The sequence below is a fragment of the Syngnathus scovelli genome, chromosome 22, assembly GCF_024217435.2.
Source record: "Syngnathus scovelli strain Florida chromosome 22, RoL_Ssco_1.2, whole genome shotgun sequence".
Classification (NCBI taxonomy): Eukaryota; Metazoa; Chordata; class Actinopteri; order Syngnathiformes; family Syngnathidae; genus Syngnathus; species Syngnathus scovelli.
The window spans coordinates 3689710-3715976 of record NC_090868.1 but is presented as its reverse complement, the minus strand read 5'-3'; the positions used below and the strand labels follow the sequence as shown (position 1 = coordinate 3715976).

General features: G+C 45.2%; 1 protein-coding gene and 1 long non-coding RNA gene across 6 annotated transcripts in view; one reads left to right on the top strand and one right to left on the bottom strand.

The window, feature by feature from the left end:
• The window catches only part of nav3 (neuron navigator 3), a 58358-nt gene extending 35453 nt beyond the window's left edge, over positions 1 to 22905 (bottom strand). For all 5 annotated transcript variants that reach the window (XM_049761074.1, XM_049761075.1, XM_049761076.1 and 2 more), the window contains exons 1-3: positions 22654 to 22905; positions 4930 to 5047; positions 4359 to 4411 (exon numbers count right to left, since the gene is read on the bottom strand). In XM_049761074.1, coding sequence (XP_049617031.1) covers positions 4359 to 4411; positions 4930 to 5047; positions 22654 to 22905 — 423 coding nt within the window. The remainder of the gene's footprint in view (positions 1 to 4358; positions 4412 to 4929; positions 5048 to 22653) is intronic.
• LOC137839836 (uncharacterized) lies at positions 21966 to 25918 on the top strand. Its single transcript, XR_011086173.1, has 2 exons — positions 21966 to 22489; positions 22701 to 25918. It is a non-coding gene; the product is annotated as an uncharacterized lncRNA (long non-coding RNA).
• Positions 25919 to 26267: the final 349 nt, after the last annotated feature.

The window sequence follows — 26267 nt, the reverse complement described above, 5'->3', positions numbered from 1 at the left end:
GTCCCCTCCGAATTCAAAGTTCACAGCTTTGGTTTTTTTCGTTGGAGTGTGCCGAGGCCACGCAAAGTGCGTGCGGTGATGATGATTCATGAGCTGGAAGCGAAAATATTTACCACTAGGGGGAGCCCACGCAAACCACACTGACAAAAATGTACCGTATTTTCCGCACTATAAGGCGCACCTCAAAACCTCCAATTTTCTCAAAAGCCAACAGTGCGCCTTATATATGGACCAATATGGATTCGTGGATGAGGATTAATTCATTAAAGAAAGCTTTACGTGTTTATTTGAGTTATTGTTTTCACGATTTCGAGTGTTACTATATTGTGATTGCATTAACGTTTGAGCAAGGTTGAGTTATTTATTCTATACGCCTTTTAATCCGGTGCGCCTTATATATGGACAAAGTTTTAAAATGGTCCATTCATTGAAGGTGCGTCTTATAATCCAGTGCGCCTTATAGTGCGGAAAATACGGTAACTAAAAATGCGCTACCACGAGCGAGCAAGCTTTTTGGAGTTATTTTCTATTTAATTTATTTTTTACAATTTCTTATTTTATTATTTCTATATTTTCACAGGGAAATCCTGGCGTAAAATATTGCAAATATTTGTGGTTTTGGGTGCTAACATCTCAAGTGCTTTTCTGTTTTCTGGCACAACCGCAAGTCACACAAATAATTCCTCCATCTGCGCGACACAGCACGCGACTTAAAACACCCTCACATGTGGGCTTCCATATTTTTTTCCGCACATGTTGCTCGCACACGCAAACATATGTGTCCTTTGTGCTCTTGCTTGTATTACCACGCCGCATTCACTCGCATGTCGTCATTGGAATTAACTATTTAGCGACCATATTTTTGTTAGTTTCAAGAGACTCCTTATCTGTATTTTTTGGAATTGGTGCAAATAGTTCCAAAAAATCCTGAGGTTTTCCAATAAAACCATTAAAATGACGCAGAAAAAGCTTAATAATAATGAAGGTGTCGATGACATCTGGGGCGTTAATTTTCCACAGGGATCTGGTGAAGTCTAATTGCTGGTTTGGTGGGCACTTTGGGCTTTTGTGGCATCCTCCACCAGCTTCGCAAGCAACTGTTGTCATTTAGTTTTTCCTCCGCAAAGCTGGCACCTAACAGCCTTTATCAGCAAGTTGGAGATTTTGATGAGGCGCTGATGTATAAATTCCAACAGGAAAATAAAGGCACGCGTGCAACTAGCATCGTGTGGAGAAAAAAAATCGCTGAGAAGGATAGCGGAATAAAAAAAGGGAGATGTTAACATGGGGTGATAATGGCTTTCCACACCGCAAATCAAAATATCACGCGGACCAGCTGAGTGGAGAAAAAAAAAATGGTGACATGAAGTGGAAACCATTCGATTTGGTGCTACCCGTCATCTCTAATCATGCGTAAGCAAAAAAAAAAAAAAAAGGATTGATTTGTCATTTTAAGGCGACACATGGGCTCCTGCTGGGTATGCTAGTTCTGTGCTAATCTATCAAGCGCTAATGTCATGCGAGTTGTTAACAAGTTTGGGTAAAAAAAATCGCTCAAGTTCTGTCAGTTTTTTAAAAGGCCACGAGATGTATGATCGGAAGAAAAGTCCACGGCAACTGAATGTCTTGATTATATATATTGGCTTCTGTTCCTATGCCGTAAAACTTGGAGTCTGCCCGTGTGGCTTTATAAGCATCTGCCTCGCAGGCGAGCTTTATGTCCACATGTGTAAGGCAGTCAAACATCTATTCATCTTTTTTTTTTTTTTATTTTAATCTAGGGACTGATGTGGTTTGAAACAGTTTGAGACCATGTGATGGTATTTGTTTGGTGTCCCTTCTTTCAAAGCAACATAGAACCTAGTGCTAGCTACTACGCTAAATGCTACAAAGTTAGCATTTTTTTTCCCCCATACTTGCGTACGTTTAAATATACGTACTTGCTAGTTTTTAGGACACACTAATAGAAACAAAACGCCAAAATAAATAAAATAATAATGATAAGAATAATAAAAGTCCAAATAAGAGCGTTGTGTGGTCATTGAGTGACGGCCCGACGTGCGCAAATTCCCCCGGCCCGGCGGTCTCGACTGCATTTTTAGGGTGGGAGTGTGAAAAGCGAACCCGGCCGCACTCGTGACCTTTGACTCGCAGAATACACAGTGCACGTTTGCGGATGACAAGCGCCTGTTTTGTTGAAGCGGTGAGTAATGACGGCGGGTGAGACCAATGTGGATGGGAGGCGGGGGTGAGGGGGTAGTTGACTAAAGGCACGGAGGTGGAAAACAAATATCAGGGTGGCTTGGCTGTGAGCTAGCACGCCGCCATTGGTGAAGACGGATGGCGGATTAAACGGGACTAAAGGGCGACAATACGAGATGACAACACATCGGAATGTTCCATCGCTCTTCGCCTTTGGGCTTGGGACAACAAGACCAAACTTAACTCCTGAAATATTACAAGTTGTTTGCAATTTTTGCAACTTTCCTCCAGGCTTAAGAGTATACGGTTACTTTTGAGTGTGGTGCGGTGTCGCTTTCAGGGCTTCTTTGCTGAAGCAGCACGTGGAAACAAACTAAGCAGCGGATCAGAGGACTTTATTTTTCCCCTTAAATGAAAGTTTATTTGCTACCTCAAACATCTGGCAGATTTCGAGAAGTCGAGATTGACTTATGGGCTTTCTGGCTACGTGATGATCACCTTACGAAGTTTTAGTTTCAACCGGCCATCTGCCTCGCCCCTCAAAAACGACATCGGGGATGCTCCCCGAGTTCCCATCATCCATTTTCCACGCTGTTGTAAACAACCCGAGGCCTCCATGACGCCGGCTAAAACTCCAGCATCAAATTAGGAACATGATCAATTGGTTGCCGAGGTTATTAATGAGCAGCGATGGTGATGAAACATCTGGCTGGCGAAGAAGAAGTCGATGCCATTTGTCCTCGTGTCGGAGCGCAGATGGGGTCCAGATGAGACCGGTGGACTTTTTTTTTTCAGTCTCAAAGAAATACTAGACTCAATTAGACCACAAAAGCAGCCCTGCAAACCTGCTGCTGCTACCAAGGCCAAATAGTAGCCGTTCTGATGTCAACGAGTTCATTTTTTTTTGTTTGGACTCATTGAATCACATTATTAAAAACTTTAAAGCTCTTGAGTTCACCAAGGCTCGCCCAGGATGATTACTTTTAATATGATCGGCGACACGCTATAAATCGGGCAGACGTGCGTATAAAGCGGAGAGTTGTTACATCGAATTTCTCCTAAAACGATCGTCGGCGGGCTTCTGCCGCATCACTTTATTATTCATCATTTACGAGGTGACGCGTTGTTTTTTTGCTGAGCCGGCTCGAAAAACAAAAGGAAGCCCGAGAAAACGAAAGTGCGCACTCATCTGTATTCCGGGAGAAGCGCTAGCGTGCCTCGCTAACGATGTCTGTCTATAATGAGGCGGATTAGTGTTGCGAGATTTTTTAATATTTTCTACCCAATGCTGAATAAGCTTCTTTTTGCCTACCGAATATTATACTCAATAACCTCCTCGTAGGGAATTCCAACAAAAATTCTCCCGTGACATTGATGTGCTCACGCAGCTGCTTAGTTGGCCGCCAACCTCTCCCCACACCTGCGGAGACCTCCCACTTGGACCAAAAAAAGGGCTTCAAGATTTCAAGACTGTCAGTTCTCACCGCAAATCAACTCATTCACTACCAATGACGAAGATAGCCGTCAAACATCCAAAAAAAACGTTTTGGCTTTGTTTCCTTGCGTGTTTTTTTTTTAGGCCCTACTATAGAAGCAAGTTCCCAAGCTGTTCCTCGGAGCAGGTGGAGGGGGATCAGTTGGCTTAGTAAGTGAGGAGGACAAAGAGTAACGCTGCACACACACACACACGCACACACACACACATAGGCATCACGCTAGCACATACAATTGACACAGTCCGTAATAATTTGACACCTAACTCCACATTCCAAGTATGCTAGGTCCTTCATAGCTTTCGGAGTTTATCTCCAGGAAACCCGCTTTGCCACCTCTGACTCTCAAGTGTCACCTTCCCTCTTCCTTCCTGGTTCTTTTAGCACCGTTTCCTAAGTCGACTTCCACCACAGCTGGACTGGAGGAGTGAGTCAAAGCAGCTGAGAAATGGCACCAAAACGTGTGAAAAGCAACCAGCACGCTCCTTTTGGAGCCAATCCCAAAGTTTCTCCTTAGATGTTCCGAGGGTTTAAATTAAATCCATCAATTTGGACTTCTCCGGGGTGACTTATTTAAAATAAATAAACAAATAAAAAATGCATGAGGTTGCGAATAATATATATATAAATCTTACGAAATATAAACAAATAAAATAGACTCACCATTTGGGTTTGACTCCGAGGGCTGCCATTGATATCCTCCACCTTCTCATTGGCTGCAGGAGAGAGGACACCAAGTTTACTATCCGTCCACAAAACCTCTGGATGAGGTGCATGCAGCATGTGTAGGAGCGTCGGATGTGTGTGTGTGTGTGTGTGTGTGTGTGTGTGTGTGCACGAGGCGTCTGGGAAGCAAAGCTGCCTAATTCGTCAGCTGCTGCCGGAGAATTACTGACAGGCCAGAGAGCGTGGTCTCATTGTCTGTTTCGGGGCAAGCGGGGAGGGTAAAGTTTCAATCCGGTGGAGAGGGAGAGAAAAAGAGAGAGCATGTATGTGTGTGTGTGAGCGCAAGAAAGTAAAAACGACAGATTTAGGAGGATGGACAGCATCAGTCGTGAGAGGTAATGGAGAAGAAATAGTCTGCATGAGGAGACGGAATGAAGAGGCACAAAAAAAGGTCATGCACCTTTTTTTTCCATTTGTAACTCAAATAATGGAAAAAGTACCTGCATTGCTGTTTTTAAGATTTTTTTTCAGATCAATAAATGAATTCATTTGGAAAATGATCATGTACCTATTATCTGGATGATCTGCGCCAGCAGGACTCCATCGGTGACGTCCTGGCTCAGGTCCTTGATGAGCCTCGGACAGCCCGACTTAGCCAGGTAGTGATTCGCCCAGTCTGTGTAAATCTATAAACACACAAAAATCTGATTTTGCAAAGACTTAAAAAGCATATTTGACGTGGCGAAGCTGTTATTTTGCATATTTTACGAGCCCGGAGTGAGTCGTTACGAGGCGAGCACAATGACTCAACTGTTGCTCTTTTTCATCTCAATTACCGCCCAATAAAGAACTGTGACCATTTAGTCATTTGCTATTAATATTTTACAACATGACCCAATTTCCCCGTTCACTTTCCTTTTTTTTTTAATAATAATCGATTCCATTTATTGACTTTAACCGTCATGCTGAGGAAACACACAAGCGAGGGGGGTGTCATTGATTTAAATCGAAGATCTAAAAGGAGCATCAAGCCAGACCTCTTAGCAGTCTCTTAATCTTTCACTGGGGTCCATAAAGCGAGCGATAAGAGACACTTTGTCGGCCCGACAACGGACTGACGCCAACAGCTGCCTGTCCGTTGGGCTTTGGGCAATACACAAGAGTGTCCAAGAAAAGAAGTTCATCCATCCCTCCATCGTTCCGAAAATACCCTTTTCTCACCCCGGCGTGCTGCACGGCAACGTTAAATTTATTGCTTCAATTGAAGTGGCGAAGTGATGCGTTCAAGTTAAGTGGGGAGGTTCGCGACCCCCCCCCCCCCCCCAAAGCATCAGCCTGCACTACATTTACGACTCCTCAGTGACAGTGAGGAAGAGTTCAACCCGCTTGGCTCTTCTTTTATTTCCAAACCGTCTCCTGAGATGCTGACATCACGCGAGCGAGCATGAAACACGCACCAAAAAAAAAGTCCTCCTCCTCCTCCTGCCTCATATTTACCTTCGTTGTTGAGTCGTGAGACATCCTCTTCTCTCCGAGGAGCTAACCCGCCCTCGGCGATCCCGATCACAATGCGGTGATTACATCGGCGCGGATATTATTGACACAAGCCGCAGTGTCACCCTGCAACCTCTAGGGGGAAGAGCCAGACTGGAGGAGAGGACCGCATCCCATTCACGTATGCATCAATGCAGCATCAGCCAATGATTGGGCTCTTTAATCATGGCGCCGGTCCAAGCCCGTCGAATAAATTTAATTTAACGGCAGTCGAGGGGGGGATCGAGCACGTATGTATAATCGCTCGCAGCGGTGTAAGGCTGTCCTGAACAAGTCCTCCCATGGTTACGATGGCTCGAAAACTTGGCACGGGTTGCGCTCTCGTGTGAGTCTTCAAGGTGATTAAATGCGACATAAAGCTCCATTCACAGAATAAGTGATGAGCAGAATGCAGGGACGGGAAATGCATGTGACGGGATGGGAAAGCTAGACTGGGTTTGTAATTGCCTAGACACCCCACAAGATGGCAGTAAAGCATTTTTTCTATTAGACAAGTCCCTCATTTCAACGTAGTTCATTAGTTTTTTTATATTAGACTTGGTTATGGCCCGAGCAGAAAAATTACCGTATTTCCCGCACTATAAGGCGCACCGGATTATAAGACGCACCTTCAATGAATGGCCCATTTTAAAAGTTTGTCCATATATAAGTCCATATATTTGGACACGTCTGCCGTAGTGGCTCAATATTGGTCCATATATAAGGCGCACCGGATTATAAGGCGCACTGAGAAAATTGGAGGTTTTTAGGTGCACCTTATAGTGCGGAAAACACGGTACTTTTTAGTGACAGCCCAGTTGCCACTTTACACTCCCTATTTCTTGTACCGCTGAAATTAGCCCAGAGGCCAATGGTGGTTACGGCTTTTATTTCCATGACGACCGCGGCTAGTGTCATGATAGCTTTCAGTAAGGATCCAGCAAGCCACTGGAAACAGATTCCGGACAAAATCGCATATGGCTTTTGTCTGCCGACGCGCCGCACACCTGGAAGCCATTTTGACCGCATGGACTTTGAGCGGCGGGTCTGATGCATCTCGATTTTCTCCAAAACTGTCATTACCGTGTCCCGAGAGAGGAATCAGGTGAGGGGCCCTTCCTACAGGCGGCCTTCCAGTGTTCGCCCAAGCGGCGAGTTTCAAAGTTTCCCCTGGCGGACTCGCCGTGAGGAAATAACGGTGACGCTTAAAGCAAACTTAAATCAGGGTTGTTGCCGTGCCGACTGTCAATCACTGCAATTCAGTCGGGGACTGTCCAGCTGTATTTACAAAGCCGATAAGTCAGCTACGCACACAGCGATAAAAACGCAAATTAAACGCATCAGCAGACAAAATAAATATTGTTTATGAACGGGCGAAATGGCAAAACTCACCATCCCCCCGAGTGAGTTGATTCAATTTGCTGACATGTCACAAACACCAGCTAGCTTGAAAATGTGACTAGATTAAAAATATCTTGCGTTACCGATCTTACTCCGCTTTCAAGCCAATCCCGTAATGTGACATCACCGCAAAGATCAGAGAATAGATTTAAACCGCCAAGACGTTCAGTCATCGTTTTGTCCTCCGCCAAGCCACTTTGTCGCTTTCGCAGAAGTGCTGAGTCGAAAATGACATAATTATACGCAGGCCTGCGAGATGTTTTTTTGAACGCACAAGAAAAAGCATCTATGTGGATGTTATTTTTGGGTAAAATCAGATTTCAGTCTAGCATGTGTTGCCATGGTAATCAGATTTGTCCAGTGCCTTCAGAATCACTGTAATTTCAACTGTATTAGTTAACCAGTCAGATTGGGTTGGCCTTCGATGATGTCATCAATTTTCTGTCATCTGATTGGTCGGTTTGTTCCAACCAACTCGGACTACTCTTAAAATCCCGGTTTGAATAAATAATCACAGAGGCCGTTATCTGACATGTCACTCGCAGAGAAAGCCCACTTTTGAATTTCAGGGCACGATTAATAGAAAGCAGACGTGGAATTATGAGGTTAGTCTTTAGAAGCTTCCGATAATGATGGATGGTTGGTTGTTAGTTCACAGAGACGCTTTGCTCAAAAGACCAAAAGTTGTTTGTCACGGAGTGACGGTGATGTAAAGTTCAGAAATGATCAATCGGTCCAAATTTATTTTGTTGGTCGCCAAGAAGGCTTTTGTGACTTTGTGATGTGATCTTTGCACGTCAGCATTTTTGTTGCAGACTTTTTGAAGGTTTTGAAGTACTGTAACATCAATGCTAATATGGTGTTTCACATTATATGTTAGCATTGAGCTAATGGATTTTGTTAGCTTGGTCGGATATATTTACTGATTAAATATACAATATTTATTTCTCTTTTGTTTTGAACGTCCATTTTTCATAGAGTTAAATCGCTTATAGCACGCACGCTTGGCCTCTTCGTTTTAAAAACTGAAAGGGTTTAGGAGGGGTGAAACTTTTTTTTTTTTAAATGATTGTAGGTCATTTTGGAATGATAATTAAGCCTCACTTGCACAATTTACAGGAGCTGTTGTTCAGATGTCAGGGAGGGAGAATAGCGTGCGTCTTGCGTCTAGCTTTTTAGCCTCAAGATGCTCGTGAGTGTCTCGGGGCCTTTGTCTATTCTCGGATGTCTCGCAACTCTTTGTAATCACTCTTTCTTCAGACTCGCCTCCTCCCACTAACAAACACACGAATAAATCAAGCAGCTACCATGTCATTAGTAGCCTGTCGTGGTGAGAAAACTCCGAAGCAAATTCACAGCCAACAGATGTGCGCGGGCTAGCGTGTCGTTGACAAAAAAAATAAATACGTGAGTCACGACTGGATTCGTCACACACACCTGAATCAGACTCAACTTCACAATATGAAAGCACATCTTGCACCAAGCATTGCTGCAGCACTTTTCCGTGCATTACCCAGAGTCACCAGCAGGGGGCTGTACTGCACCGATCCTGCTATGAAACCAGCTGCCATTCAAATGAAAACACTTCTAATATTTACAAGCCAATGGTTCATTTAAGGACCATTGAACCCACTATTGAATCACACAGAATCCATTATGAGATCACGTGGATTCAAACTCAAAAAAATATTTGACCATATTGTCACGGTACGTCACATGACAGGTTGCATTGATTCCATCATCTTCGGAAACCGCCCGGCTACACACAGTCGGCACAGCTTTGAATTTATTAGGCGAGCGGTGTGTGTATTGCTGAGTGCGAGCAAATCAGGGGAAATTGGGGCCGTGACCTCCGGTGGTGAGAGGACTAATAGTCCTGTCGACCAATTCCAGGGCGTCAGCAGAGCGTCCTTCTGTAGTGCAAACACGATTTGATTCAGAAAGTCAGAAATGCATTTACGCCATGCCGAGAATTTTCCCTTCGCAAATCGGGTCCGACGGCACATACTGACTTGATGAAGCTCACACGGACTCCAAGTGGAAAAACAATACCTGCTTTCTAAGCTCCTGATGCCACCCGGCTTCCAGTAAGAGTCCATCTTATGCAACCATTAATGACTCCCAGCAACAGGTTAAATAAGTCAGCCAGATCTTTACTGTAAAGTGTCTCCGTGTGGATGTGCTAAACATCTGACTCGCCGCTGAGTCACGTGTGACGACTGCTGAGTCACAGAGAGTCCAGGGAATGTGGTTTTCCCTCGCAGCCCAGCTTGGATGTCTTCCCCCACTTTCACTCGCCAGCAGACTGTGAGTCACACATATTTGCCGCGCGTGTCAGTGTTGCTTTTGATGGATCTTTACCTCCACACGTGCTACTCCAATGAATTACAATTAAAGATTGTTATGATGGACTTTTGGAATGGTGGCCATCATATCCAGATGTCAATAGCGCAAGTTCAACGTCTCCGGATTTTAGTCAGGATTTCCTCGAGGGGGCTTCCTCGGAGTGGCAAATGGGCTCGCTTTGACAGATGTATGGAGGATGGAAACAGGAAGCACACAAACACTGTCACTTCCAGGTCGCTATCGATCATAGGTGGCAAACCTGAGGTACGGGGACCCAGATACGGCCCACCACATAATTTTATGTGGCCCTCGAAGATAAATTTTGCATCGACTTTGTGTCACTACTAAAATTACAAATTGCCTTAAAAATTTAAATAAATAAAATAAATAATAATATAATAAATAATATAATAAAGTGTAAATATAATTTTAAAAATAGAGTAATTGCTAGCATTTTTTTTATTACCATTTGTCTTTTTAAAATATTTGAACAATTTTTACTTGTCTTTGAGGGAAACGACTTTGTCATTACTAAAATTACAAATTGCCTTAAAAAAATAATTTTAATAAATAAAATAAATAAATAATAATATAATAAATAATATAATATTAATATAATTTTAAAAATAGAGTAATTGCTAGCAATTTTTTTTTACCATTCGTCTTTTTAAAATATTTGAACAGTTTTTACTAGTCTTTGAGGGAAACAACTGTGTCATTACCTTAAAAAAATAATTTAAATAAATAAAATAAATAATATAATAAATAATATAATATAATAAAATATAAATATAATTTTAAAACTAGAGTAATTGCTCGCAATTTTTTATTACCATTCATCTTTTTAAAATATTTGAAACATTTTTACTAGTCTTTGAGGGAAACTATGACTATGATGAGGCCCACGACCAAAATGAGTTTGACACCCCTGCGAGTATAACTGGTGACACAAGGAGTCACAAAAGGGGATGGGAGGGGGCAGGGGGAGGTCCGGCTCCACGTGAGACCCTTCGCTTCCAGTGCAGCAGCTACGAAAACAAATCCAACGGAAAAAGGAGTGTGTGTGTGTTCTCAAGGGCAGAAAATGAGGCAAGAGGTAACCAGAGAGCAGCAAGTAAATCAGGCCCCACAGTCAAAATATAATTTTGGAATATTCACCTTGCATTTTTTTCGTTGTGTTAGCCCCGCAATTAATTAATTGATATATAATATAATAGCGCTAACATGTCTCTCAAGCAATCTTTTTAAAACATTGCTGGGACTAAAAGAAAAGGATATATTTTATCCTATTTTTGACCTGTTGACCTTGATTCACCTGTCAGCCATTTTGAACGGTGAAAAATGCCTAATACATCTTCTTTACGTCAAGTGTTAACAGCATCCTTTCTCTTCCGAGTCCGTTCAAAGGCTCCATTAGCGTGCCTAATTACACAAGTGTAGCTTTCTCCACTCCAGAGCGCACGGTGAGCAATAAGTCATATCGGGTTACGTTATTAATGACCCCTTCCTAATGGAACGAGAATGACAGCAGGTTCACAACCACAGGCGGACCAAAGTGAAAAAAGCTTGGGAGTCACACGTCCCCTCACGTGGGAGTCCCTTCCGATGACTCCGAACTAATTCTGCTAAATTAGGCCTTCAAATGGGAACGTTGGAAGTGGGCTCGGAATATGTTGACCACGGCCGTCGTGCTCTCGGCCAATAATAATGCTCCAAAAGCCGCTATTAGGATCCCGCAAAAGGGACATCTGTGTATGTGAGACTGACCTCAATGTAAATCCATCTGTGTCAATATGACAGAAGTCCTTGATGCCAATCGAAAAAGTGGGCGGGGCTAAGAAGACAAGGTTGGATTGCCACATTTACACATTTCAAGATTGATGGAAATATTTCCACCACTTATGAATGATTTTTTTTGTAGATTGTTAGTGTAAATTAGTGTGAGGCCTCACAAATGTCCGCCGAAGATGTCAATCAACGGAGTAGCGCAACAAAAACAGATCACGGAACATCCAAAAAGATTCTATTAGGATATTGCAGAAAAGAAAAATTCTGAAAATGTATTACTCATCATGTGGCCCAAGTTGACAAACTGCAGATCAGGATCCATCGGACATGCACGAAGAGCGTGATTCGATTAGCGGCGCACCAGAAGCACATTGCCAAGTGGCTTGCGAAAGACGAGCCAGGCTTGTTTGATTTTTTGAATTTACCGGAAAGGAATCCCCCCCCAGCTTAGAAAAGAACCCAACGAAAAATTCTGTCTGGCCATTGATGAGAGTTTCAGGCGCTTTGTCTCAATGACATCACGTTTACATCAGAACTTAACACCTGAGCCGGGTTGTGTTTTGGATTTACCATCCCAATATAACGCAGCTAGACAAACCTCTTGGAAGAGATAGCGAGTCATATATTCACGGATGGATTCAGAATGGCGACCCAACCCCCCCGAGCTCCCCCGCACAGCAGCTGCAGAGTCAACGTATAAACATATGCGTCTCCTCGGAGGCCGCGGCGTGATCGTAAGTGCTTTTCAATATGGTGGGTGGGGTTCGACGAGGTACTCAAAGGCGCCCTTACCTAGTAAATCAACAGGCGGTTTGGATTTCCCCGAATGAAACGCTAGAGAGTTCACATCGCGATAGTTTTCGAATAATTCGATACGCGAGGATTGACGATAATAGCGGTTAGCTTAATGGAAGCGCTCGCTAATAGTTAAAGAAACAACGCTAATTTACAGAAAAGACTGACATTTATTTGGAACGTTCCATTTCACAATTAGCTCAGAAGGAAAAATCTTTTAGTGCGGCTTTTTCCTTGTACATCTGCTTCTTTTTTGTTTTTTCTCCACTTTTCCATTCTATCCATCATCCATCTGACAAGCTAACAGAAATAGCGGTGGCATGATTTGTCGGGATAAAATATATGACTGGGAAAATACAACTTTTTTTTTTTCACTTTAAGGGCAACCCCTTAATTATTTCTAAAGCCCAGAGTTCTCCAGATGACTTTCTTTCGCGAATGTAACGAAATAACCCAAACGCTGTGATTCATTTTCGCCATCCAGTGCCGTCTCTCAAGTTTTCACCAATTTCTGGAGACCTGTCTTATAAAAAATCTCATTCCAGCGACTCAACAGGCCAGATCCGTTATATGGTACCACGTTCCAATCATCTTGATCGCAAACATCTAACTGCGCTTGAGCCTTGGTGAGGAATGCGTGTCGCCTCCGCATGCCGCAATGTCGAACTAGCGATGGTTTCCCACGGACGCAACGACCTGAGGGCCGCTCAGGTAAATACACTCGCTGACCTTCAGTAAACACAAGCCGGGCGGTACTGCTCCTTATCTGGGCAGTCCCCGGAGGTGACAAACGCACCTTAAATTGAAATCTCCAGCAGCAGGCTCGATCGATACTCTCTAATTAGCGCAGAGTATAGCTATGCTAGCTCACACAAATTTACCTGAAAGTTCAATTAGACTCCACGGAAGTGAGTTGCGATATACGTCGAGCTTAACTCACTATCTGGAGCTTCCACCCTCCAAAGTGCCGCGACCTTCTGACCTTGACGGTTTGTTAAACAAACTAGCGGTGATGCGGAGAGTGCAAAAGGTGGCTCGCCTTACGTGAAGCCCCGCCTCCTTCCTCCCTGCAGGAATGTGACAGAATGTCGGAAAAAGTTGTGCAACAGCGAAGCACTTCAAAAGACGACTCGGACCATTAGGTCCGTAAAGCCCCCGGGGCGACTGGGGGGGGGGGGGGGGGGGGGGGGGGGGGCTGACTCTTGCAAAGGACTTTTAGAGGCTAATGTGAGGCCCTGCGCATTGAGACGAAACCTTGATCGATAATCGACTTGTTCAATGCAAACGAAGGTGGATCGAGTCAAAAAAGATGTTGATCAATATTTTACAGCCTTCAGCCAAGAGTTTCTCTTATCGGGATTTCAAGACCTGTTGAGAGTCAATCAATAGTAGCGATTAAGGCATTAAGCGAGATCACTGCAAAATATCGAAAAACCGGTATCAAAAATCAAAACCCTTTTAAAACCAGGATTGAGATCTCCTGAAGAAATCCACCTGGAGGACCTCCAAGCGGACCACGCAGTCTCCTTTCCGACGGCAGGAGTCATAACGGAACCTCGAGATGAGTCGGCGCGCAAATTGCGGCGGCTGGAAAACAAGATTACGGCTGCCTGTAAACACAATGAGCGTATAAAAGATGAATGGGGATGTCGGCGTGTAATTGTCAAAGGGAATTAAAAAGCGGCGAACAAGCTGCGAGTGTGTGACAGACTGTCAGGAAGAATGAGGTTGATTCCCATTTTCTCCTCCTTCATTTGAATATTTAACAAAGCCGTAAGCACATTTGTTGCGCTTCATTAAGCAACGCTATCGTGTTACGTTTCCGCTAACGCTAGGAGGCTAATCTTCTTCCCTCCAATGTCACCGATAAGCTATCGCTTATCTTGTATCGCGACTTCGAAACAAAATCAAACATATCCCCTCTCATTAGGATATCAGAGTCATACCAAAGGCCATTTATCTCCTCTCAACCAGACCCGGCTAATTGAATCGAGCGCGATAGCAATCTGCTAGCGAGTCAGTGGATTAGCATGGCTTGTCACCAAGGTAACCCCAGAGCGGGGGAGGCGATCCCAAGTCGCTCCGGCGTAGCATCCCTCTCTCAATATCCGCCCGATAGAGCTCGCTTCCTTCCTGGGGCCCGAGTGACCAGTCATCTCTCTCGATCCTTCGTCGAGCAGGAAATGAGCGCAGATGCGCGAGCGGACTGTTTTTAGCTAACGTTATCTGACCTAAAAATCTAGAAAGTTTCAATTAGATAAAAATGACGCAAAGTATAACTTGCTCTCTGTTCATTCTTCTTACTCCTGTGGAGGTTTCAAACCATCATCATGAAGATGAATTAGCTCTAACTCACAAAAACATTTTGGCTAGTTAGCGGTCTGATCTTTACCCATCCTCTCTCCCTTGACTGGCTTTTCCGTTCTCATGAACTCCAAAGCGTGTCAACTGCTTCTTCTCCCTGGAGCACCATCTTCCTTCTCCTCCTTTTTTTTTTTTTTTTAAGAGAAATTGCAACAGGCTAGAAATTGGAAGAAGCGCATCTTGAGAATGTCGTTAGCGGCTCAGATAAGGTCATCTTAGATAAGGTTGTCCTAAGGCATATTGAAAATTTACAACCTCGATCCCTAATTATAATTCTTTTTTTCCGATATTTTGGTTGGTCCAATCCAACAGGCATCCCTCCTGTTGGCATCTGTTTAGTGGGTGTTTTATGATTTTTATCTTATCTCCTTCAAACCAGTCTCGCAATCATGATTTGCTTCCCGCTTTTTTTTTTTAGCTCCAGGAGATGAGACAGAGCCGGGGAGATAAACGGCATCGCTCGGGGGAGATAGGACTGGTGTTTACGTTCGATCGCTGTTACAGGCCGCTAATGGATTGCAGATATTTTGGTGAGACGGATCCCGAGCGGCTTTCCAGACATGTTACCTTTTGATAAAATGGAATAACTCAAAGGTAGTCCTGACAAAGTTTTCAGCTTCAATCTGAAACCGTCGCGAGATACAACCAAGACTTTACTCGAATGTCATTCCAGATCATCAGGATTCCTGAAGGTCTCGAATGAAACCTCTACGGATGCGGCGAACCAAAGCCACATCCTGGACCCGATGAGGGGAAATTGTACTTTAATTGCATTCAACCCTGACAAAGGCCGTCTATTTTGTGTTTGTTTATTTAGGTTGCCGTGCGGAGTGGAAGGAACGTTTCGAGTGACGTCAAGGGGTCCGTGACGATGCGGTCAACAAGGCGCATCAAAGGAAGTCAGCGTTGTCAGTTTTACCGTAAATAAAATCGTATTCTGTCTGTTCGCACTCATCGAAGTGATTTCACGTCTATCATGCTTTTTTCGACTTGGTGGCGGATCTCCTTTCACACACCTTGATGTCCTCAAAGGTGTGTGTGCCAGTCGCACACATTCCGCAGCTGTCTTTGAAATACACCTCCAGACGTTTTCTCGGAAATGTCTTCGGAGACTTCTGGATGAGGAATCGAAGCCCATAAACTCAAGTTGCATCCCAGATCCTTTTTTTTTTTTTTTTTTTAAAGCAGACGCACGATGACACCACACACACATACGCAGTTGACAACTACAAATCACACAACAGTCTCTTTTCTAGCCACAGCCACACTTCTTTCCATTACTGACTGATGCGAAAAATCAAATAACATCAAATTATGATGAAGTCAACCAAGCCTTCTTTTTTTGCAAACGTTAGCAGCAATAAAGCAACGGCAGCTATCTCGGTGTGCTTCCAATTTGCCGAGCTGTCTTTTCGGTCTAATCTGCCTTTTACAACCTCGTGCGAACGAACAGACCGGTTTTAGTTGCGTGCCGAGATGTCCAGACGAGACCTGGTGACCTCAAAGCGGAGCCAACGCCACTAAAAGTGTCCCCCCGAGCTTCCAGATGCGAGATAATTTCAAGACACAAGTAACAATCCAATAATGGCTTTTAACTCCTACCCGTAACCTTTGACCTCAACCATCATAATTCGCCCCTTCCAGTCAATATTTTCTAAATAATTCCTTTCTCTGCTCTGTATATACCGTGAATGTTTTTTTTTTTTTTTATGATACACACTCGTCGGTACGGCATGTGTTTGACTATATACAAAAGAGGATTGCGCAACATCTGCTGAGCATGCATTGGAAACGTCACGCAAGAGTGTGAGTGAAGCCAGATCTCCAAAGTTGTACTTGGTCATGCTCCGTCGCTCCTTCTTTCAGCAATGTGGTACATTGCGGCCTTCTCTCGCTGTATATATTTCATTCAATGTTCCTAATATTTCCTAAAAAAAAAAAAAAAAAAACTCTGCGTCTCATCCAAGCTATTTTTCTATGCATCCTTACGACCACAACGTTCTGACCTCCCACCGTGAAAACTTCAACGGAATGACCCGCTAAAACTCAAGTCCATGTGGGGGGAATTAAAATCCTGGCCTGTAGTTTTATGAGGTCCCAATTCAACACCTATGGGGCAGATTTAGTTGAGTGTTTATACTCTAAATAATAACTTTACAGCACTCTTGGTAGATTTGTTGGTCTAACGGAGTATTCCCCGAGTATGCCGCTGAAAATCGTTGTTTCGGCAGTTGAAGCAGATAGAAGCTAAATTTAATTCAGCAGCGTTGACGAAAGACGGCCGTAATTCCGCGCGTCACTCAACATCAACAAATACGGGCAAATATTTCTCCGTAATTACAGCTCTCCTGACCTCCGCGCCCGGCGCTTGAAACGACCGCACGTGTCAAGCGGTACCTCGGCAGTCCAACTTTGACGAAGTTAGCGAAGCACTTGACGTGGACGCCAAGGCTCGCCGGACTTGGTGCCACTTCCAAGGAAAACATCGAGTGGCTAATGCTCCCGGCTCGGAATATTGGGCCAAAGTGTCCTGTGCTGAGGACAGACGGATTGCGGTAAATGAGTCGTAACTGCTGTTTCAGCTGGGAGGAATTGCGAACGGCGACGGAAAATAGATCCACTTTTCTGCCACCTTTTATATAAAAGTGACTCATCGAGGCTAGAACGTTCCACTGGACGATCATCTGATTCTTATCGCTTAAAGTAATATAAATAAACACCTTCAAAGATTCACAGCCAAAAAATAAATGACATTTTTAGAATCAAATTATTTTAGAGCACACCCAAAACTTATCCAGAGAAAGATCATCCGTCTTCTTGCAACCTACTTTTTGAGAGTGTGTGGCCACCGCCAACGTTCTCCAGATATCCATCAACATGTGGAGTTTTGCGGGTTGTGGGAATGGACCTCTCGACCCTTTCTTCCTCTCTCGAGTCTACCTTGGAAATGATTTATGGGATTGACCAGGAAAAAGTTTGCGAGTCCCGTGAGCGGCATTGCGAGTAGTTGCCAGGTAAAGTCCAGCAACTTCGTGAAGGACACGGCGTAGGTGTGAGCAACCGACCAGTCAATTTCCAATCACCCTACCCTGGTACAGACGTGGCTGAGAATCGGGTCAATCTCTTCCTCGGTATTCAAGCAGACTGTCCAGGCGTTTTATCTTTCCCACACTTTTAATACTCGCAGCCCGATGGTAACCCCTCCCCCCCTCCCCCTCCTGTCGTGGTCTGGCCTATTGTATAACACTAACGCCATATTGCTGCCTGTGCCAAAGGATTCTTACCCCCTAGACACTGTAACTCTAAGCCTCCCACCAAAGACTAATGGACTCTGTCAGGCTAGCGGAAATGAATATCAGCCGATCTCGAAGTCCGGGGAAGAAGAGGCGACGTGATTAAATCGCGAATGGTCGAATCGATAGGATCGGAAGGATTTTAATCAAACGGTAGCTTTGGATTTTTGTCATGTCAATGATATAAACCTGCTTTGTCCAACTCCCACGGAATTTTCTTGGCACGATTTTAGAACTCCACCCTCAGTTCACTTCCTTTCTTTGACTGCAACCTGCAGAGAAATATTTCTGGACCTAATGCCATTGACACCACTATTAAGATTTCTCCACTCCCACTTTTCCTTCCCGGCCCTTCTGATTTCCTTCCCCCGTTGACCTCGGCACCCCCCCCGAGCTTCCATTGAGCGTTTCCCACCACCGCCAGGCGAAAAGGAGGCAGCCAGATGCTGAGGGCGATTACGGCTTGAAACCTGAATGAGGTGCCTGCATCTGCTTTCAATCCGGAGGCGAGTTAACTCCTACCAATGCACACGGACTAAACGATTCAAGAAACTTGCTACTACTTTCACTCGGCGTCTTATTTTTGAGAACGCCGCAGGCTTCCCCTAAGAGTCCTGAATGAGGACAGCAGAACAAACACAAAGACTAGACCAGAAGAACCTTTAGTAGTTTGGGTCATATACCACGGCTAGTCCAGATGACCCAGAACTGAATAAGTCGTACAATAAATGTTTTGATGGATGGATTAGAAGATGTCAAGACTATGGATAATGTCTTGAAATCGAATTTCAAATCCAGTCTATTGACACGCTATCAAACAAAAGCAGAAACAGATGTTCGACATACTCTGGCAGATCGAAGAGCTTCATATTTCAGTCTTGAAAATGTCCGCAATGGGAAGTTGCAGTTGAGTGATACAAAGGCCTCTTTGGTTTCATCTGTGGGCAGCTGACTTGAGTTGGACAAGCTCAGTCAGGAACTGAATTCTGGGAGATACAAGGAAACTCTTGTCGTCGACTTATAAGTGTGTTAGTCCAGCTCCCGTTAACTCGTTCACTACTATTGACGAGAAATGATGTCAAAGGGGAATGAGATTCTGGACCGACACAGAGGTGCTGACCTTACAAAAGAAGGTCGTCTTTCCTTTGGCAGGAATATTTTATAAGACAAGGAAATTTATAGTTTAAATTGTACATAAAATTTGGAAGTATGAAACGGTACAAAGCCTTCAATGACAAGTCCAAGAGGTTGAACGAGAAAGTGGGCTCCAGAATACCTCACAGGATGTCGAAAGTAAACTTTCATGTGACAATAACGCAAAAACATCAGCCAAAGCCAAATTCCACACGTTTATGTGTCAGGAGACAAAAAACAAATTCAGCAGAACTTCATTGGCCATGTGGAAGAGGCCAAGGGAGGAACCCTCCAAGAGAGACTCTCAAGGGCTGGCAGCTTGTTTGATATTTTTTATGGGCAAGGTTAATGCGCTGGAAAAGCAGAGGAAGTAATATAGCCATGTTGCATCTTTTGCTCTTCTTGTCCCCCCCCGAGTTGAAGAGACTGAAAATGTTCCACTCACAAACTTACAACCCTTAACCACACACTGGGATATGTTCTAAACCACCCAGGAAGAGCCAAGTCCAAGATTGACGTGACTTCTTCTGATCCCAGACTGGAAAGTCGCAATAATCTTGGATCGAAAAAAGTTAAATAAGATCGTATTTGTTGTTTGGGAGTAGTGTTGTGTCTAAATGTCATTTGAAACGGGAAAAAACATTTAAGGCGTGCGGGAAGAAACCGCCACCCGCGAGGCTCACCACAGCTAGCTTTACATCGAAGCGTTTGCATGCAAGAGCGGTTTTGTGTTCTATTTATTGGTCGGAAATTCCAAACGGTTCAACTTTGAAACCAGAAAAATCGGCAACAACTCCGCACAAAGCGCCGATGGATTAGGACAAAAGGCAAGGTGACTGGTTCATCCAGAAGAAAACAGTTGACAGATGGAGTGACAGAACTGGGCCAGGTGTGTGTTTGCGCTTCTCGCAATCGGATCTGGTTCGAAAAAAGAAGCGGAAGGGCAATCGTTAGATATAACAAATATGGTGGACAGGTAAAGGTCACGAGGAAAGATATCAGGGAGTGGAATAAAGTCAGGCTCCTGTTTGCCGAGGACACAAAGAAAAACTTCGGAAAAAGACTGACAGGGGATGGAGTGGGAAAACAAAAATGGCGGAACGGTGGAATGAAAGGATTAAGAAAGGAATGAAAATAACAGAAAAGACAGTGTTGATGGACATGAGTGAAGGAATAAATAAATGAAAGTGAAACCCGTCATTGAAAATAATGACGAAATATCCCGTCGACGATTTTTATTGTGTGAATAGGTGGATGAGACTTTCCGGCAGCTCACCCTTAATGAAGTCACTTTCATTAAGCCGGATAAACAAAAAAAGCACCGTCAAGGATTTTTCCTCGAAATGTTTTGCCAGCAAGTCTCGTTTTGTCTTCATTTGCGGGTGTTATGAACCGCTGTGGTCGGACTGTAAACAATTCTGTGTGTTCTCACTCCAAAATTTAAACACTGAGGTCACCACGCACGGTTGAGAAATCAAATCCCGTCTTTATGTTGGTAGTAAAAGCATCGGAAAGGATAATATTTGGACCGATATTTCCCCCTTTTTAACCTATGGGGTCACAAGATGACTGACTTCGGATTAGCCCGACGCAAGACCGGCGTGTCATTCTAGAGCCGGTTTGAAGTACAACCAGAACGCCGCTCACTCCTTCCCCGTGATTTGTGTTCCAGATCCAGCTTCCAACGCAGACCACCCATGACATATTAAGTTCCCATCCTGCCCACCCCTCCTTCTCGTCTCTGGCTGCCGCTGTTATTTCAGCAGTGTCAGAACCGAGCCAGAGGAGCCGCTTTGAATATTGGCATGATGGATTCAATAAATCTATCACGGGTTGTTTTCTTTAAACAGTCATCCGTTGTCTGTTGCTTCAACTACCGTGCAAAATTTCTCGACACGACCCATACGCATAAATTGAATCGCCCTCAAATCCGCTCAATGGCATATGCAAATACTTAAAGCATTCCAACGGGGGCTAATAAATACCCATTAGACGGGTGGAATTCATTTTAAAGACGTTGCTTGAATAAATACTTGATTTGGCTACGGGATTTGGTGATTTACGATTTGGTCTATACGAACATCTAATTGCTTGTCTGCTGAGAGTCAATTTGACAAAATCATTGAGTCTCAGGAGAATACATACACTTGCGGGTCTGGTTTATAGTTTATCATATATGTAAGTCGTATTTCATCAGTATTATACCTCGCGGGATGTTTAGATCGAACCCGTCATCCTGAGTCACAATCGTTTCCCATCCCGCTATCTCGAAAAGTGATGCAGCAGACTTTTTTTGCATATGCTTTCCGCCCTTGGGAGCTTACAAGAAATAATCAACAGGAAGCTTTGAAGTGAGTGGGTGAGTGCATCTGGCACTTGCCAACGTAGTTTTCGTACTTAACAACGTTCCAGGATGAGATTCGATGCCAAATGGAAAATCGCAACCTTTGGCATTGAAGCCGGGAAAGTTGAAAAGTGCAGATTGATTAAATACCGGTATTAATCCTGACAGCGATGCGGAAGATCAACCCCGATCAGGAGTGGTGGCACTCACGCTCCATTAAAAGCACAGTCAACTCAGATCCGCTCTTCATTCCGACTCGTCATCGCGTAACGCCGGAGGCTAGAGACTAATTTGAGCTGTCAGAGGGGAGAATACACCAGGAGGAGTCTACGTCAGCCCTTGTTCTCATCTCCTTCTCTCAGGAGCCTTTGACAAGCCAAACTCATACGAGGACTTAACAAGGAAACGTCCTAAAGAATGCAGGTGGTGTACAAAAGCAACAAACACTCCCCCGAAAAATGTAAACAGTCATTCAGGACCATCTGGTTTGCCGCCCCAAACGGGTTGTAGAAGTCATCAAAACAGGAAATACGCACTCGTCCATTGCCGGCATTTAGTAAACACCCACCTGAAGGCACTTTTAAAATTCTAAGGGGTGAGGTGTCACTCAACTCACAAGGATTGCGTAATCCAGCTCACATGTGACAGTTTAATTGCAACCTTCTTAGATGAACTGACTTGTCCTTTCAGTGGGTTCAGGTGCACGTCTACCCGAAGCCAACATTGCTACAACTTTTTCCGGTATCTGTGAAATATATGAAACCAAAAACAGAAGGGGAAACCGTTTCCGAACTCGAATGGAGCAATTCACTGGGGCCCCGAAAGTCTCCGAGTCAGTCAGGGCCATGCTGTGAGGATTTAGAAGCAAGCCAGGGGAGTTCTGACCCAAGCTTTGATGTCTCCAGCCCACATTTCCTCTGAGTCACGAGTAAGCTCTGCTGCTTTTGTTTGCTACCGGACGTTGAAAGGAAGAGGACGCATGGACCGGCCAGATTGGGAAGTCTGACAGCTTGTGACGCGGTGCAGCTCTTGGCGGGGCTTTTTGAAAAGTGACCACGCCTCTTCTGCCAGAGCTTGAGAAAGCCAAAACACTCTCTGGGTCGATAGCAACCACTATTTGGCCGTGTCAGGTAAATAAATGATCCTAATGATCTCGACTAGTTCCTGCAAACGACACAGATACCGATGAGGTAATCCCGTCCTCATCAAAACAAACGTAGTGAGTCATCACCCATACCAAAGCCTCACATGCACCTGCTCAACCCAATATGAAAAACTCTTTGTGTAAACCAACCTTGCAGATCCTGCTCTCCTCAGTTTCCACCTTGGACTTTCCCTCAGGTGTCCTCGCAGATTGGTACTCTGATTTGACGGACAGCTGGCAGGAGAGCGCTGGGACGCCCTCGCTCGCCTTGAGCTCCTGCTGCCGGGCCATGTAGCCGTGAGAGGCCGCGGCCCGGATAGCGCTCGGGATGGGGAGCGCCGTGTGGACCGGCTTCACCGTGGAGGGTTGCCTGAGCTTGGAGGCGACGCCAACTACCGGCATGGTATACTTGCCTCCGTTTCCAAAACAATAATAAAAGACTGGGGCACGCCGGGTCCCGTGACGGAGGGGAATCGAAGAAACCACAATCAAGAAAACAAAACGAAAGTTAAAAAAAAAAAAAAAAAAAAAAAAAGGAGCAGTTGCCTCTCAGAGTGAGAGGAAAGCAACTGCGCTCACTCTGCAGCCCAGAGCGAGCAGGACATACAGAAACTGAGAAGGCTACTCCTTCTTCCTCCAATTCACCCCCTCCTCCTTCTCCTCCCACAAGCAACTCTCCACCCTCGCCTTCATCTCTCCCTTTCTCACACACACACTGGCTCAATCGCACTGTCAGCAGCGTACCGCAAAGTCGGCCGGAGAGGTTCAAGGGGACACGAACTCCTCCGAGGCGGCACTCTGTAAAACCACCTCACAGGGCGCGTTGTCCTCGTGTTTTCCTGAACACAACTGGATCTCACTTGGTCTCACTAGGTACTGGAAGTAGAATCAGCACAATGATCTACTGACTTTACCCTAAACCTAACCCTATCCCTAACCCTATCCCTAACCCTGTTGCATCCAAGTCATATCACCGTCAAGAATCTCTGAAAAGACCCCGATATGGACTTGGAGCAACACGAGCTCCAACGTGTTTCTAATCATGCACCAGAGGCGATGGTGACAGGCCTAAAACAACAGGACAGCACGTAAATGAATGGCAGGCGTCCAACTCTGGCTCTCTGTAGCACCGCCTGCGGTGCCGCAGGGATCGGGGCTGACTTGGCTGGCGTTCAACCACTCAGGACTGTCTGGAAAGCCGCCTTTGACGAGCTCCCATCACGGTGGGTCGCTCAGACGGGTTTCCGCCGATGTGAAGAAAACGATCGAGGCGTTAAAACGGATGTGGCTTGCCGAGAGGGAGCCAGATAGTCGCACGATCAAGAAGCCGTCTCGCTAACATAGCGCTGATTGTCTTTATTTAATACCAGAGACCAGATCCAAAGTCAACACCAGCAAAGCAGATCGGAGGTTTTCTTCTATCTACACGAAGCGTGAAGGGCGAGTCAGCACCTTTGTACTTGGCTGTTACGTCCAACTACATTTGAAATATCAAATGTGGGTTCAAGAACAGGCAGCGGGATCCGATATTTTTAGTGTTCGACAAAACAAAACGTGTCTATTTGCAGTTTTCCAGTCACCTCCTGGAATCAATAACACGGGCTTTATTATTTGTTCCACATGCTCGGGCGCGATACTACCCAAGTTGATGTGTGCGTAAGTGGAGGGACGTTCAAATGAAAGATACCGACCGGGGTCACGTGACTCCAGCGCCGCGACTGAGAAAACAAACACTCCGGGGCGCTGGAGATAAGAGGGGTGGTGGTAGCAGGGGGGGCCGGGGCGGGGTCAAACACCTTCTGCCCTCCCAGCATGTAGAGGTACAATCACACAGTGCTTAAACACATCCCCTATGGGAGAGGAGATAGATATACCGCCACCTGGGCCTGTCAACACGCTGAGCGCTATCAGCTAACCGCACGTCGGGCTACATGGAAACTAAAATAAACAGACCACAAAAAGTGGTGGGGGGGCCTCTTCACTTTCATCGACTCGTGCCTCTTGGATTCGAGCATTCCTGCACCTCACTCAACCTTTGGCTTCTCCACGGTAAACGTCCCGAGCGCTATGTAGAAACGGCGAATATCGAAGCGACTGCGCGTCCTAGCTAGCTTAAGCCTCATTAATTTCCAATGCGCGGTAAGGCACACATGGCTTTTAACCTCCAACTCGCGGGCTGTAAATAGAGACGGCTTGTTTGTTTGCTCATGTGATAAACACATATTGCCGTCATCTGGGGTTCCTCGGACTCGCCCTCATTAGCGCCGGGCCTCGTTTCGAATGTCAGCTTTTTAACACCGCCGTCTGATTAAAGGGGACGTGCTGAGAAAGGAAAAAAACGCCTTCAGCCGTGGAAACTGGCGGCGTGTCAACAGGCGCTTTGCGGACAGGCATTCAAACGTACAGCTGGCTGCATCCACCACGTAACGTCTCATTATCTTTAACGTTTGCCGGCTTGTTAAGATTCCCCCCGTAAACATGAAGCAGAAAGCTATAGCGTTCAACCGAGACAGCTGGAGGGGATCTGTGCTATGTTTTGATTTATGTGACATTGAGGAGGAGGAGGAGGAGGAAGGCACGCGGCGGTACAGTCATCTAATTGTACATAGTGACCCGTCGAGTAACAACTATTCGGGGGCTTTCTGAAAAAAAGGTCCAAGGAGCAAAGATTGGATCGTGCGTGACAAGACTATCAACCGGTGGGAGTTCCTGTCCCGTGACACAAACTGTGGCGGCTGTGCATCCTGTTGACTCCACACCCTTAAGCCCCTCCCCCTTTTCATCTTTTAGACCGCTGCACCTGTTAACATCCAAGTCGAAGATGCGTCACAGATTTTTCTCAGCTATGATTTCATCAGGTTGTTCTTTACACCGACCGACTCAAATCAGGTGCCCCACTTGAAGGCTTTTCATAGACCGATCTGTAATTAGACAAAAGAGTATCGTGACATTGTGTTCTGGACTCGTTAGAACACAAAGTGATTTACGTCGGCGCCCCTGATAGTTTCCATAAGTACAGGCAAGACTCATATTTGCATGATTGTAACCGGTACCGCAATGTGATTAAAGGCTTACAAAGACTTTGAAAGCCATACCCCTGAGTGACAGAGGCTTTATTTTAGTCTTGTACCGAAGGAAGTGAATCAAAACGGAGAGGGAAAGGCGAATTCCGAAGCTGCCAAAAAAAAACGTCTAATCCCTTCCTACTTCCTATTTGGCTGGCTGCCTCCGGACAAGTGGGCCGTGTGAGGATCTAATTGCTTGATTTTGTTTTCAGCTAGATCGAATCCAATCTCAGGATGGAAGTGTCTTAAGAGTAAGTGGAAAGTTTGAAAAAATATATATTGAGTGTCACTTTGGGCTTTCTTGGAAAACTCCTGCTCGCGTCACTCGGATGAAAACTAAACAGGGCTGAGAGCGGCGACTGACGCCAACCCTCCCCATCGACCCCCCCCGGCACCGCCGCTCGCGCCTTGTCCAATTAAGGTCTTCTGCTCGTGCGCCGTGCCCAGGCCTGCCAAGTCCCAAACAGTCGGGTCAGGGGAGTTAATCTGTCTTTCAAGGGCCTGACGGGGTCCATTGTTTGGGATGCTGCCTGTCAATGACAGTGGGTGGGCAGTGGCCCGTGGGCACGGGGCTATAAAAGGCCTGGAGAAATCAGTTCCAAGCAACTCTACCCTCGACTGTGTTTGGATCAACTGCCGTTCGGAGGACTTTCCAGTCCCTGCAGGCAAATATTTCAAATATGAGCCCCCTTAACTCAT